Source organism: the organism of the source record quoted next, unplaced genomic scaffold (assembly GCF_019419815.1).
Source record: "Pyrus x bretschneideri cultivar Hongxiangsu unplaced genomic scaffold, Pyrus_bretschneideri_v1 Contig47, whole genome shotgun sequence".
NCBI classification, from domain to species: domain Eukaryota; kingdom Viridiplantae; phylum Streptophyta; class Magnoliopsida; order Rosales; family Rosaceae; genus Pyrus; species Pyrus x bretschneideri.
Window position 1 is genome coordinate 150,663 of NW_025999784.1, and position 13,857 is coordinate 164,519.

Consider the following 13,857-nt stretch of genomic DNA (forward strand, 5'->3'; position numbering starts at 1 on the left):
AAAAGAAAGATGGAAATTTACAGACTGCAGTGACAATGAGATGTACATGAAGAAATAGTAAGAATTAACTTGCAAAAATTCAGATTGATACTCCTCTAGTGGCCTGCCTACCACATATTCCTATGGAGTTATGTGAGAAAAGATTTGCGTAATCTGTTTTATTTCAAATTAATTTATTGTTAGAATGTTATTTCTTTTGCCGGTTAGTGAGATAGACTTTTTAGGAACATTGAGTGGTACATAAACAAAGAGGAACAATGTTTCGCCATATTTTTAATATATTATGTTATCAAACTGTAAATCAAGACTAACCATACTAACATAATTTCAGGAAGAGTTTTATATGGCTTCTTTGTGGTGCAAATCATCTCCATATTTCATTAGAGCTCGTGGATACATAGTCCTTGTTTTGATTGTGGTGAGTCTAGCAACCGCCATCGGATTTTCTTTATGGTTCGTTGGCAACTATGTGGATTCAAAGTCTGGTCCGGGGACAGACCCCCTTGTGCTTCGTTTGGATGCATTTTCTCTATCGAATTTTGAAGTTTCTAATTCGTCACTTTCAGCTGAGTGGGAAGCCAAGTTGACATTTGGGAACCAAAATGGCGGCTTAATTGTTACCCTCAGCCCTTTTGCGGGTTATGTGTATTACAAAGAAAATGAGGCTCTATCATGTGCTTCAGTGGATGCAACGCTGCGCATACCTCCTAGGAAGCAGAAAACTGTGCAGATCAAATTTGATTCAACCGGTTGTGAGGGGGAACAGCCGTATGTGGAAGATCGAGTGATGAAGCAGTTGTGTGAAGATAAAAAGAAGGGTTACCTTAGTTTTAGTTTGAAAATGCATATAGATGCTTCCTATAGTATGAAGGAGCTACTGGGAATGGGAACCCAAGTGGCTTTAAATCCCAACTGTTCAGGTTTGAAGGTTGAGTTTTGGGGTTCAAAAGGTACCAAGGGAAAGATAATTGAGGGGCGTAAGTGCTCCATTCCGTTGCCTAAATGATGTAATCTATCTTACTCTACATGTCAATAATGTGAATCTTGAGCTAGTTGCTGCTGTGATATAGGCAAGGGAATGATATTTGGTTAAAGGACCTCTGTTTGTAATTTACGTGGTGATCTCATTGTATTTATAGATACAAACTTTCAAGGACTGTTGACTTAACTCTTCATTTTAGTCTCTCATTTTCAAAATCGACCAATGTGGTTCCTGAAATTGATTACCGCACATCTATTTGTCTTCTTTTAAGTGTTTTTTTAAGAAACGGTAATGTCAGTGGGTTAAATTGATAAACATAACGATAACGTGCCATACTGTCTAGTACATTAATGCTAAAATGATGGGTCTGCCCCCTTGAAAAAAGTAGCAGGGTATTTAGGGCTTAATTTATGAAGATTTTGTGATTTTCTACTCGTTTTTCTCGTATGGTAAAACGGTTATATTTTCTACTCGCTTTTCTTGTATGGTAAGCAACTGAATTTATTTTATTCAATTAATGACATAAATTGTATCGTTTGACAATTTGATGCACTGATTCGCTGAATTTGACTGTAGTTTTCCATATTAATTTTGCTCTAATACTCTCTCTCTCTCTCTCTCTCTCTCTCTCTCTCTCCCTCGCAGAAAAACCGAAACAAAATCATGGCTTCTCTGTGGCCGTCCGATCATAATAAGGCACTGTTCGAAGCAATGCAAATCAAACTTGCTGCTGGCACAATTCTCCTCACAGCACTTGCGTTTGCCACAACCATCTGCATGTCGTTGAACTCTGGCATCCGAACGTACCCCATTGCCATCAATCAGCAATCCTTCTCCCTCTCAAACTTAACAAACCCTATCTTGGAACTGGAGAGTGCCGTTTGGGATGCGGAATTGATATTCAGCCAAAACAATGGTCTCCAAGTTGACATCAAACACTTTCAGGGTTTTGTGTACTACCCGAAATTCAAGGCTCTGTGGTGTGCTTCAGTGAAGCCAGTGAACGTTGAGGCAAAGAGGCCGGACGCGCTGCTCATAAGATTTGATATGACAGAGTGTGGGGAGGAATTAGTGTTTGATGTTTTGAGAGAGGAGAATTTGAAGGAGGTTAGTTTGGAGGTGAAGATGGACTTGGTTGTGCCTTATCAATTTGGGAAAACTAGAATTTGGGCATGGCTTTGGGGTTTGAGTGTTGGAGAGACGTGTAGGGAGTTGAGAGTGGAATTTGTGTCTTCGTTTGGAGAGGGGAAGCTTGTTGGTGAGGGAGGCTGGTGTTTCGTCCCCTTGCCTGAGTATTGAGATTTATAAACATGAAGAATTTAATAAGACTTATTTTCTTGTACCTTGTTGGTATCTCTTTTTCTCGTTACTGAGTTATCTCACGAACTTAGGTGCGAAGCATCAGGAAAGAGTTTGATTCTCACTCTCCTCATGTTTTCTCCTTACAAGATTCGTACTGATGGGGAAGAGGTATTGTTTAGATCCGTATTTCCCTTAAAAAAGAGAAGCATATTTTTCACTTGATTTTACAGTTTTGTGAGGTATAAAATTTTGGGCACAAACTAACAATTGGGATTGGCGCTTGATTTTTGCAGGATTCAATTTCCTTGTTTTCGTTTTCCAAGGTAAAGATAAAATTACTAGGTATATTTGGTTACTTTTTTGCTAGTGAAGAATGAAAGTTAAATAATGGCAGGACAAGTAGGGTTTTATGTCTATTGAAAGAAAATTTTATTCTTTGTAACGCAAGCGTTAGAGATCAGATACCAAATAAGGTACGTGGCAACTCACTTCTCAGACAATTTGCTTTCAAGTTCAAAATTTGGCGTTTAAACAATTTGTTGCGCGACGGTCCACATGCTACTCGCTTTTGGGTTATTAATCCTTTGCGCTTGCAGGTGAACTCAGCACGCTCTCTCTTCATCAAAGAATGGTTATTCCAGATGGCAAATGATCTACCTAAGGTCAGTTAGCTCTAGTCGTGGTGGAAATCTAGGAACAATCTGTTTGGCAAGGGGAGATGGATCCGGTAGAAGGAGCTACCCGAGAATCAACATGGCTAGAGTAATATATATCTTCAAATACCAAAGCAAGCAACGCGTGTGGCAGCGAAAATGGACGGTGCACTTCCGGTCCATGTTGGCTTGAAGTTAATTTTGATGGTGCATTTTGTGAGTCTAGCGGGAAGGGTTGCATCGACATCAGCGTCCAAGATTGAGAAGGAATTTTCTTTTTTGCTGCGGCTGCATCGCCGGTTGTTTTGTCCACCTCATTTGGAAGCTATGGCGGCTCGTAGGGTCATTGACAGGTGTAGTTTGAAGGTGATTCATTGCATGTGATGGCAACCATTTACTTCAAGAATCACAATCAGTCGTTGGCAGGCACCGTATTTCAAGTCCTAATGTGTGTAGTATGGCTCACCTAATCACTTACGGCATGAGCTAAGTTTTTTTTGTTTCGGTTGTGATCCTTTTTAATCAATATGTATTATTGTTTTCTCTCAAAATTTGGCGCATAAACACAGTACTGATTGCAGTACGTAGCTCACTCTCTGAGACTGAAATATATAGGATTATCGTCGAATGAGAAATTCTTGATTGAGACTGTCATGTGTAGTAGCTCATCTACAAATTAAAAGTGAGATCGGGTGGAGGTCACTTCCATGTGAGTGAGCTGCCGCACAGCGGCACAGGACAGCCTCACCCAAAATTCTCTCCGTCCACCTAGGTATTAATGAAAGCTTTACTACATATTTGGAAATTGGAATACGTATCAACTCAAATATCAACACAATATTCATTTTCCAATTCTGCTAGCCATATCAATCCATTTACACTTATCAATTATTTACTTAACATAGAACTTCTAATTAATTACCTTGTCCCACGCTCTTTCCGCTCTTTTCACACCCCACGGATCTATTTTTACACTCTTAATTTCTTCAATAATTATTCTCCTTCATTTCCACATTCCTCTATCTCCCACCCCGCAAAACTCCCTCTCTTTCTCGCTTTTCTTTCTCTCCGGGGAGATTCTTGAGGGGAGAGAAATAGCAATAGATAAATACAATAGAAATACATATATGGCTTCTACGGCCCAAAGTAATGAACCCCGCCCAGCAGATCAACCTCCGACTCAATTCTCAGAGACAGACCAATCTCGCCCCTCCGCGGCCGACCGCCCCCAGCCTGGGGCTACCTACCCTCCGTCCAATATGAGCTACCCTCAGCCTCAAAATGGGTATCCCCCACCCCCACCCTACCAGGGCTATCCTCCAAACGCCGGTTACAACCCTTATTACGCAGACCAGAGCGCGTATTACACCACCACGTACTCTCAACATGACGCAGCCGCGACCAGCTTCGCGCGCTGCTTCTGCATCATAATGTTCGTCATACTCATTGCGACCCTCCTCACGAGCATCATTGTGTTTGCGGTCGTCCGTCCCGAAAATGTCAAGTTCAAAGTCGAGTCCTTCGGCGTTTCCAACTTCAACATGGTCCCCACAACCAAAGTGGTATCAGGCAAATGGGAGGCCACGATGTCCGTGGAAAACCCTAGCTTCGGCCTGAGGATGTTCGTGGACAAATGGGAAACTGCCTTGTACCACAAGGATGACTATTTGTCTTCGAGAGGGTCGTACCTGCAAGAGATGCATTTGGGCTCCAAGTCCAAGGGCACCATGCACTTGAAGATGGAGGCCTACAACTCGACGGTGGGGAGCGGGGTGGTGGAGGACATGGAGAAAGAACAGAAGGAAGGAGGGGGTGTGAGCTTCAACTTGAGGATGTCGGTCACGTACATGATGAAACATACGTGGTGGTATCGTAGCTATAGGGCTGGCACCCTCAGAGTGAAATGTACGGATTTGAAGGTAAATCTTCCGGTGGGTGCAAGTAGTGGAAGCATGTCCGGTGGGAGCTCAAGGAAATGCGACATTACCAACGGTTGGTAACTCAACTGCTACTTGAAATATATATATCATGTCATGATAGATGAGAAAACGGATCGGATTTTTGTTTATGGTTTGACGATCTCATTGATGATGATCTTCTTCCCATGTCTTCATTTATGGGAGACTGTCTATTAATTGGTTGTATATTAGATGAAGTGGTGATATCTGTTACTTTGTTGTAGATACTTTAATTTTGTTAAATATTGGAAGACATTCCCTAGTTCCCTCCAAAACCAACGAAAGAGGTATATCGGGGCATCCTGTGACTGAAACTAGTACAAACCAAATGGCTGTCATGATGAGTAGTGTTTTTGGTCGAAAAGGAAATTCATTACTTTATGCACTCAATGACTCGTTTGCAGTCACACTCTAAGATCACCTCTTGGAGATTATGACCTTTGCTACCTTTAAAGTTTAAACCCTTCAAAATTGCCTCATCTTCTACTTCTTCGCGATGGAGGTTCTTACACATACTGTAAGAGCAAACATGCCCAATAACTAGATCAAGTTTAGGCTAATAAATCACAAATTAATCAAGAACCAAGAACGGCTCTACAAGGGCACTACAGAGAGGACACTATATATAAAGTCTCTGTAACAACCCTAAGCACCAAGAATCATACCTGCAGAACTTGAAGAAGATGCAGCGTTGTCAAAACTCCAATGATAGTCCTTGTCCTAGAGAAAATTTTCAGTGTGCCCGGTACACGGAGTGTACACCATGTGTCATTATACAAATTGTAGGATATGTGTGTTAAAAAGTTGATAACTTAAAAAATAAAATTTCCCACCACTTATATAAAAACACGTGGTGCATCCTCCATGTTCCAATCACAATGAAAAATTTCTCACCACTTATATAAAATAAACATCAAGATAGTCAGATTCGATAATGATAGAGGTGACACCAAAACCAGCACCCAATTCACAACCACGAAGCAAAGCGACAGCCTCAGCTGCTGCAGCCGAGGGAGCGGTAAGAGAGTGCCTCGCGGCAGCCACAAACCTCCCCTCCTCAGCCCGCATAACCACCCCAGCAAAACCCAACTTAGAGACCTTTGACCAACTAGCATCCACATTAATCTTAATGTTAGGAAAGGTAGGAGCGCACCACCGAGAAACTTGGCCAGCCCGACCTGTCCAGTCCGATCTGCAAGACCCCAAAACCGTCCTCGCAGCCAAGAAAGAACCCAAACCAGTAGAGACAGCAAAAAGCACTTTAGAATGATTAATAGGCACCTGATTAAACACAAAATCACAGCCAAATAATTTGAACTAAACATTTCCTACAAGACTTCCTGCACTTAATTTGAACTAAACAGCCGGCTATAATAATTCCCACTCCCGAATCCATAGAAGCAGCCCGCCAAACGCCGTCAATGTCCACCTTGATTAGAGATGGTTTCGGGGAATCCAATGAGCAACTCTTGGTTGGTCCATTGTGTTTGGACTGAAATTGAGCATTGGGCATGTTCAAGGCCCAATCTATTTATTTCTCAACTGAAGTCATTAATGGATAGCTATTGTAACAGAATGAACAGCGTGCAGGCCCAAGAATCTTAAAAGAACTTTCCATGTGGTATTATGGGCAGAAAAACTCTCTTTCACACTGAACAAAGAACTCACTTCGTTTTTACAGAAGGAGAGTGCTTTCCGATAGCATTTTGATAGCTTTTAGATGATATAAGCTCAAGTTGCAACGTAAATTCGTATCATCTGACAGCCATTGCATCAATAACTAGGGTTCAGACAGGATTAATCTGAGAAGGAAAGGCTTAACTTAGAAGGAAATCATGTTCTATAAAAAGTATTAGAAAGGCAAAAGACAATGACACTTAACTCACCACACAAAAAGATGTTAAAGCTCTTCAGCCTTCCTTTTTATAAATTTCTTTTGTAGTTCAACGCCTTTTCAATTGTATTCTTTTTTAAAGCTCTGCTACATTCCTGTAGTACCTATTTTTGTTGTTAAAAGTTAATTCAAAGTACTTCATTTACTAAAAAGAAATTGCTCAACTGGAAATAGAACTTACACGAATAAGTTTAATCTTTGCCCGTTTATGCATTTCCTTTCATTTACGTTGTTGTTGAATATTTGACAAGTGTTTAACTTCATTTCCTTCCTATCTTTTCATTCTCTTATAACTTGTCATACATTGTATTCGTACATTTATATAAGAATTGCAAACTGAGTTGAAACAAAATTAAATTAATTTGTAATTATCATTTGGCATACACAAAGAAAACATGCAGAAAATCCCTATTCCAAATCGAGATAGACAATGTGAGGTCAAGTGTCGTCGCCGTTGAGGGCGCGCAAAAAATTTCTCAATATTGCATACAGTGCTTTCAACTCAAAGTTATCGTCGTGCCGGAGATGCCGGTTATTAGTCCGACTGATTAAATTTAATCATTTCCCTAATCAACTATTAATTTATGGCAGCTTCCAACTGTCTATAAAAGATAATTGTTATTGGATCCTTGATTAATATTAATCATTAATCCAAAACAAAATTACGAGATATTTGTTTTGAAAAAAAAAACAAATTACATTGACAACAAGACGTTTGTTTAATCCAACTTTGTTTTCTCAGAATCCGAAACTCCTTGGAAAATATATTAACCCTAGAAACTATCGAATTATTTATTTTTATTCTTTATTTTTATTTCTCTTGGAAACCAAAAACTCCGAAAAGTCGAAGAAAAAATATCTCCCATTTGAAATGGCTGCTACTTCATCCGCATCGCAAGACAAGACTGTCACGGGTTATCCAACTCCGCCCGGCCAATACGCCGCCGGATACCCGGCCACCACAGCCTATCCCTATGTGGCTGCACCGCCGCACCTCAATCCCAATACTTACCAGCCCACGGGCCCGCCACCTCCCTACTACAATCCCCAGTCCAATGGGCCCTTCAGGCGCAAACCCACCATCCTCTGCCGCATCATGATCGGCGCCGTCGCCGTCTTCACCATCATGTCCATCATCTTCTTCATCTCCTGGCTCGCCCTCCGCCCTCAACTCCCCAAGTTCCGGGTCGAATCGGCCACCGTCTCCCCGCTCAACGCGACAGGCTCCGAGCTCACCGCCACTTGGGACTTCACCCTCCTCGCCGCCAACCCCAACCACAAGCTCACCATCTTCTACGACAGACTCGAGGCCTCGCTTATATACAACGATGAAGTTCTGCTCACCGCGGCGGCGCTGCCTCCCTTCGTCTTAGCCAAGAGGAATCAGACGCGCGTCAATATCAAGCTCGCGACGGTGGGGGGTTACGTCGACGACGGGGTGGCGAGGGAAATCGCCGACGGGAAGGATCGGGGGTCGGTGAGGTTCGGAGTGGGTGTGGAGGCGTTGGTCCGGTTTAAGTCAGGGGTGTTTCAAACGAGACGTCGGTTGTTGCGGGTCTTCTGCGATGGGGTCGAATTCACCGGGTTTGCCCGGAATAATGGGACCGGGACTTTGACGGGTCAGGCAAGTCCGTGCAAGGTTGATTTGTGAGACTGAATATAATAATATACAGATACGTTTTACATATTTTATTTTTCTTTCGTTGTTAACCCAAAAATTAGTGAACTTTATAAATTACTCCTTGTTTATGATCTTGGGTTATGAAATACAATTGTCTTGTGAATCTTTTTTTTTTTTTTTTTTTTTTTTCTTTTATGTTAATCATAGCATCATTTTTTATCATATATTAGATTTCTTGGGCCGTTTTTCAATCTCAATTGTTGAAATAATCAGTTTTTTCATTATGTCGTCGATATCTGATTACTATGTTTTAGGTGTTTGATCGCTGTGTGTTCAATATATCATTTTGATCAGTACAACAATTACGATTGGATTTCTGATCAATTTTTCAATTACCCATATATCTTACAGAATAGGTCAAATTGCAAGAGGGGAGTGACTTCTGTACTATCCTTTTTAGCTCCGGCACTTGCGCTGTATGAGGTAAAAGGGAGTAGAGAAATTACTCCCCATTGCAAAAACCATGCTTCTGGTGTGTCATATGCCGATGTGGTTGATGTGGTGAAAACCAGTTAGCATTCTCAATCCTTCTGCCCAATTTTGCCAATACGGATTACGGGATTCATGTGCAATGTTAACGAGTCCTTTTAAACCGTTGAAGCCTATTGACTCCTAAGTCAGGCTTGAAACAGCCCATTTACTCCTAGCAGTGATGCACATGTCGGTCCAAATGGGAGGGAATTTGGATGGAAAGTTCGATTTGGATTGAGATTGGTAATTAACCACAATAGTATTGAGAGCTTATGTTTTTCACCACACGGATGATTTGTGCAACTTAGCCTTTAGAGTAAAGGGCAACGTGTTTCTTTGGTGTTTTTGGGGCTAGACAACAGTGTAGTAAAGGCAGCATGAGTTTTACTAGCCTTGTCATTGACCTACTGTAATTCAAACTTCAGGCTATCAAGTATGTTGAATGTTGCTCGGTGAAGTTTTTCTTTACACTGACTCTGTTTGTAGGGATGCATAATTTCATTACTGAATTGTTGACAGTGGATCTCCTTGAATGACACTAAAATACCGTTGCACACAGTACACGCCAACCATAGTTATCTCCAAGCATTAGTTTTCGAAAAGTCATGTCTTTCTTCTAAAGGCATCCCTGTGGCTTGAATTTGTTCAAATGTTATTGGACTAGTGGTTACCAGGCTTCTATGTTAGGATGTCTTGTTGTTTAATAGTGCTTGAAAGGCTGGTTGCAATGCTAGGGTTGTGGTTCAAGTTGTTGTGTTGGTTATAAAGTTGTAGTCCATGTTATCGGGAACGATACAAGGTTCTTCCTAGGGGAGGGAAGGTTGTCCTACAAGGTTTTTCTTAGGGAAGGGAAGGTCGATGCTAGGGTTTATTTTCCGTTTCAAACAACTCTTTAGTCACTTCATGGTTGTAGAAGTCTTCTGTATAGGAGTTTATTGGTATTCGTTCTCGCTCTCTACTAGACACTGTATATACACTCGTGTAGTAAATGTGTGCTTCTAATGGTCAAATTTTACTATAAACACTATTGTTGATAGGATTAACAATTCAGAGGAGTGGCTGGGTGAAAAATGTAGTTGCAGTTAATTTGACTCATCCAAAGCATTTATAGGTTTGTGTTTAGACGTCGTTTTTATTATTTACTTATTTTCTAGCTTTTTGGCGTCCAAGATCATGTTTTTTGGGTTCGAGGCCTTCTGCCGTTATATTTGGGACATCTCAAGCTTTAATTCAAGTTGTTTTGGGCCTATTTTGGAGCCCTGAAAGTCCAATAACGTGGCTGATTTGTTCTGGTCACAGGGAATGATGAGATATTGATCATTAGGTGAGGGAAATATGTCATCTGGCCATGTCTTTGATGTTACTTGGTTTTAATGCTTCGTGAATTTTGGTACTGGTTTGATATTTTAAATGCAGTCCTCCAAGAACTTTACTTTTGTTCTTGATGCTGAAGTGGTTTGGTGATGACTTTAATGACTTTGTTTGTGATATTTACTGCTAGGCCTGTTAACGGGTTTGGATCGGGTTGACCACAAATCGTATTTTTTATCGAATCACCCAAACCCGACCCATTAACCCAACTAAATCAGCTGTAAATTACGGCTGTGGGAGGTTAATGTCTGTTAAGATTTATTATCTGCTCTTCTATTTTCCTTCTGTGGATGAAACTATACTGAACTACTCTCTATTTTTTTCATTTTTTTTTTTCAACACTATTTTGTCATAAAAAAACACTTTCACTTAACAATCACAACTATTTCATAACATTTTGTACATGAATATTTTGTGCATTTCAACTCATTATCAAAATGACAAACTAACAATGGATATATGTAAAGGTGAGATGAGCCAATTTTTTCATGTTTGCTTTCAAACCGTTTGTCCACCAAAGAACGCAAAGACCTTAAACGATTCATGACTACTTTTCTGAATATAGTTTACAAGCTACTTTTTTCGTTATCGCTTGAAGTTCACATCTCCAGTTACTGCCGAAAGTCGACCGGCACCAAACTAATCGGTGGACGGGCGTGTAGACAGTTTAACAGGCTGGTGGTTCAATTTTGGTTTTGGAAATGAGCATACCTACCAGGTTGATTCTATTGGCATTTGTCCCATAACTGAACCAAGCCAATCCACATATAGACCTGGTTTCCGTGTTCAGGTCGTTTTGTGACATACGCGATATTTTAACGAGTCGTGTTGTGTAACACTTGTTAAAGTAAATGGGTAATATAACTCAATCTGAAATCGACCTGCTAATATTATTAGTAATATGACCCGACCGGTTACTCGTTAAAAAAAATATATTTTTTAAATCAATAAATAATGAAAATGAAAAACATAATTTGACCCCAAAAAATGGAAAACATAATACTAAATTAGTATATGCATACAATATTTTTACATTTTTTTAGACTTGTCCATTAATTATTATGAATTTTATTTATTTTGAACTCCCTTAAAAATATTATTTATAAGGGTTTGTATGGTTTTAAAAGTTTAAACGACGATGTACCCATCCTCAAAGCGTAGAGGATGCGATCATGAGCGTTTGTATATTTTTTTCACATTTTTTCGCACTTGTAAATTAATTATTATAATTTTTTTAATGTGTTTGGTATTTTTAAATTACTTGATATTTTTATTTTTAATGTCTTTTATAATTTTTTTAATCTCACTCTTTGCCTATAGTATACTATAAAATAAATAAATAAAACTTACATTTTTTAAATTTTTATAGAATAATAATATAATATACAATATATACATATCCACTATGGCTTTATAACAAGTTTTTTTAGTAGTTTAAAGGATTAAAATCATCAAAACAACTTTTTTCTTAACGTGTCGAAACGGGTTACCTATGTGTCACCCTCATGTAAACCTGTTAGGGATCCGTTAACGGGTTCTTATCGTATGATTCGATAACGACCAAATCAGTTATTGTGTTGACCCGAAACCCGTTATTTTCTTGTTGTTTATGTGTCGTGTAAGAAATTTCCATGTCTACCCACATACACCCCCACATTGCGTTTAGATGAGAAAAAGTTTAAGATTACTAAAATATTTCAAAATGATGAATTTTTTTTTTTTCTAGAATTTGTAAATTTTTTTGTTTGGTTAACCTAATAGAACAATAAAACTTAAATATATAATTTAATGTGTGTCTACAGTAATTAATATTGTATATAAATGAGAGTTTGGATGTGCTAGTAGTGATGGTGGCAACGCGATGATAATGGTAGGGGGTGTTGGTAGCAGTGATGATGGTGAATGGTGGTGGTGTCAACCGTTATGGTGATGAAGATGGTGGGTGGTGGAGGTGGTAATGGTAAGTGGTGATGGTGATGATGGTGGTGGGCAGTGGTGACAAGGGAAGGGTATTTGGCGGTGACATGTGGTAGTTTTCATGTACATTCTTTCTTATAAATTGTCACTTAAACTTGAGAATTGGAGGTTCCAAATTCTTTTTTTTTTTTTCATGCCGAAATTCTTTTTTTATTTTATTTATTTTTTATTATGTATCCAAACAAGAGAATTGATGAATGTTTATTTATAAATTCCGACTTTTGTTCAAATTCTAACTTTATTTCTGTTATCTAAACATTGTGTAAAGGATCAGAAACTTAAAAATGCTGAAAATGAAGAGCTCGTTTTCAAAAGCATCTATCGTCCAACTACGCATTCTCCTTTTAACAAATTTCATGGTTTTTTAAGTTAAACAATGTCAGCAAGATCTTCCTACTTGTTCAGAACTAGACAATGCAGCTAAAAAAATAATTTCACTACCGAGTTCTTTGCAAAACCTACCCAATGTTGGTGTGTCCATCGTCACTGTATAGGATTTATCGCCATTTTTAATGGACCTGTATAGCCAGTGGACTGATTAGGTTTCCATGCTCACTTGTGTTCGCCACAACTCGTACAAATCCATGTGCGTCATAAACCTAAACTTGTGTTGCTGAGATTCATGTAGTAGGTTGCGAGAGTGAAATACATTTAGGTGGGTGAAAATAGGTTAATGATGAAGAAATAAACCCTTATGTTTTGCAAGCCATGAGACGTCAGTTAGGTGAAATTAGATTTACGATGATAAATAAGTGGTTGAATAAGTTAATGATTTAGATTTGATTGATTAAACTTTTGCTGTAAGTTTCAGTATCTGACCGGGTGCTCCATTTCTTTAGTTTTGAGGTTAGTTCACAATTAAGGATGATGATGAGTTTAGCTAACGTTGAAGATGATTTTTTGTTGAACACAGTAGGATCCTGACCTTTCCTGGATTGACACATAGAGAATTCAATAGTCCTATCAAATAGGGCAGTTTCTGTTCATCCTATGTCACTACCAAAAAAAAAAAAAAAAGTCTTTCAGTCACAACCAAGGTTGTTACCAAGTACAAAATGATGTGACTAAAACATTTAGTCACTAAACAACAGTGTAATTCAATTATGACGGAAAACTCTGTGACTAATTGATTTAGTCACCAAAAATACACATTGAATTAATAAAAATGTATTAGTCACAAACTCACAACATATATTGTTACTAAAAAATGAAACCAAATCCTAATTTTTTGTCATAATATCCTATTTTTACAACTACTCTTCATGACTAAAAAATTTAGTATAATGGCTAATAATTATTTAGTCACACCGAATCTTCATGACTAAAAATTTTAGTAACAACAACCCTCTATACAAAAGCTCTATTAGAGCAACTCTAGCGTGGGAGTTTTCTCGGGGGACAGGTCAGGAAAAAGGGCTTGAGAGCCCAGCGTGACTACTCCAACATGGGGAGCCCGAGGGACAGTGGAGGCCCTAGCACCAGGCCTGTGATGAATTGCCAACCTGTTAGCCCGAAGTGGATCTGATGCACGGCTGACGTCATCTAGGCGTCAGCCTAATTTTTAATTT

General features: G+C 39.2%; 3 protein-coding genes across 3 annotated transcripts; all 3 read left to right on the forward strand.

Moving 5' to 3' along the window:
• The first annotated feature begins 343 nt into the window (after positions 1 to 343).
• Positions 344 to 1,006, forward strand: LOC125469874. The gene has a single exon (XM_048567925.1). It carries the CDS (start codon positions 344 to 346, stop codon positions 1,004 to 1,006), a length of 663 nt encoding a protein of 220 aa, XP_048423882.1.
• A 3,058-nt stretch (positions 1,007 to 4,064) lies between these two features.
• LOC103941537 lies at positions 4,065 to 4,937 on the forward strand. The gene has a single exon (XM_009351747.3). The coding sequence runs from the start codon at positions 4,065 to 4,067 to the stop codon at positions 4,935 to 4,937; it is 873 nt and encodes a 290-aa protein (XP_009350022.2).
• Positions 4,938 to 7,645: 2,708 nt separating this feature from the next.
• LOC125469872 (NDR1/HIN1-like protein 1) lies at positions 7,646 to 8,573 on the forward strand. The gene has a single exon (XM_048567920.1). It carries the CDS (start codon positions 7,661 to 7,663, stop codon positions 8,438 to 8,440), a length of 780 nt encoding a protein of 259 aa, XP_048423877.1. The 5' UTR covers positions 7,646 to 7,660; the 3' UTR covers positions 8,441 to 8,573.
• Positions 8,574 to 13,857: the final 5,284 nt, after the last annotated feature.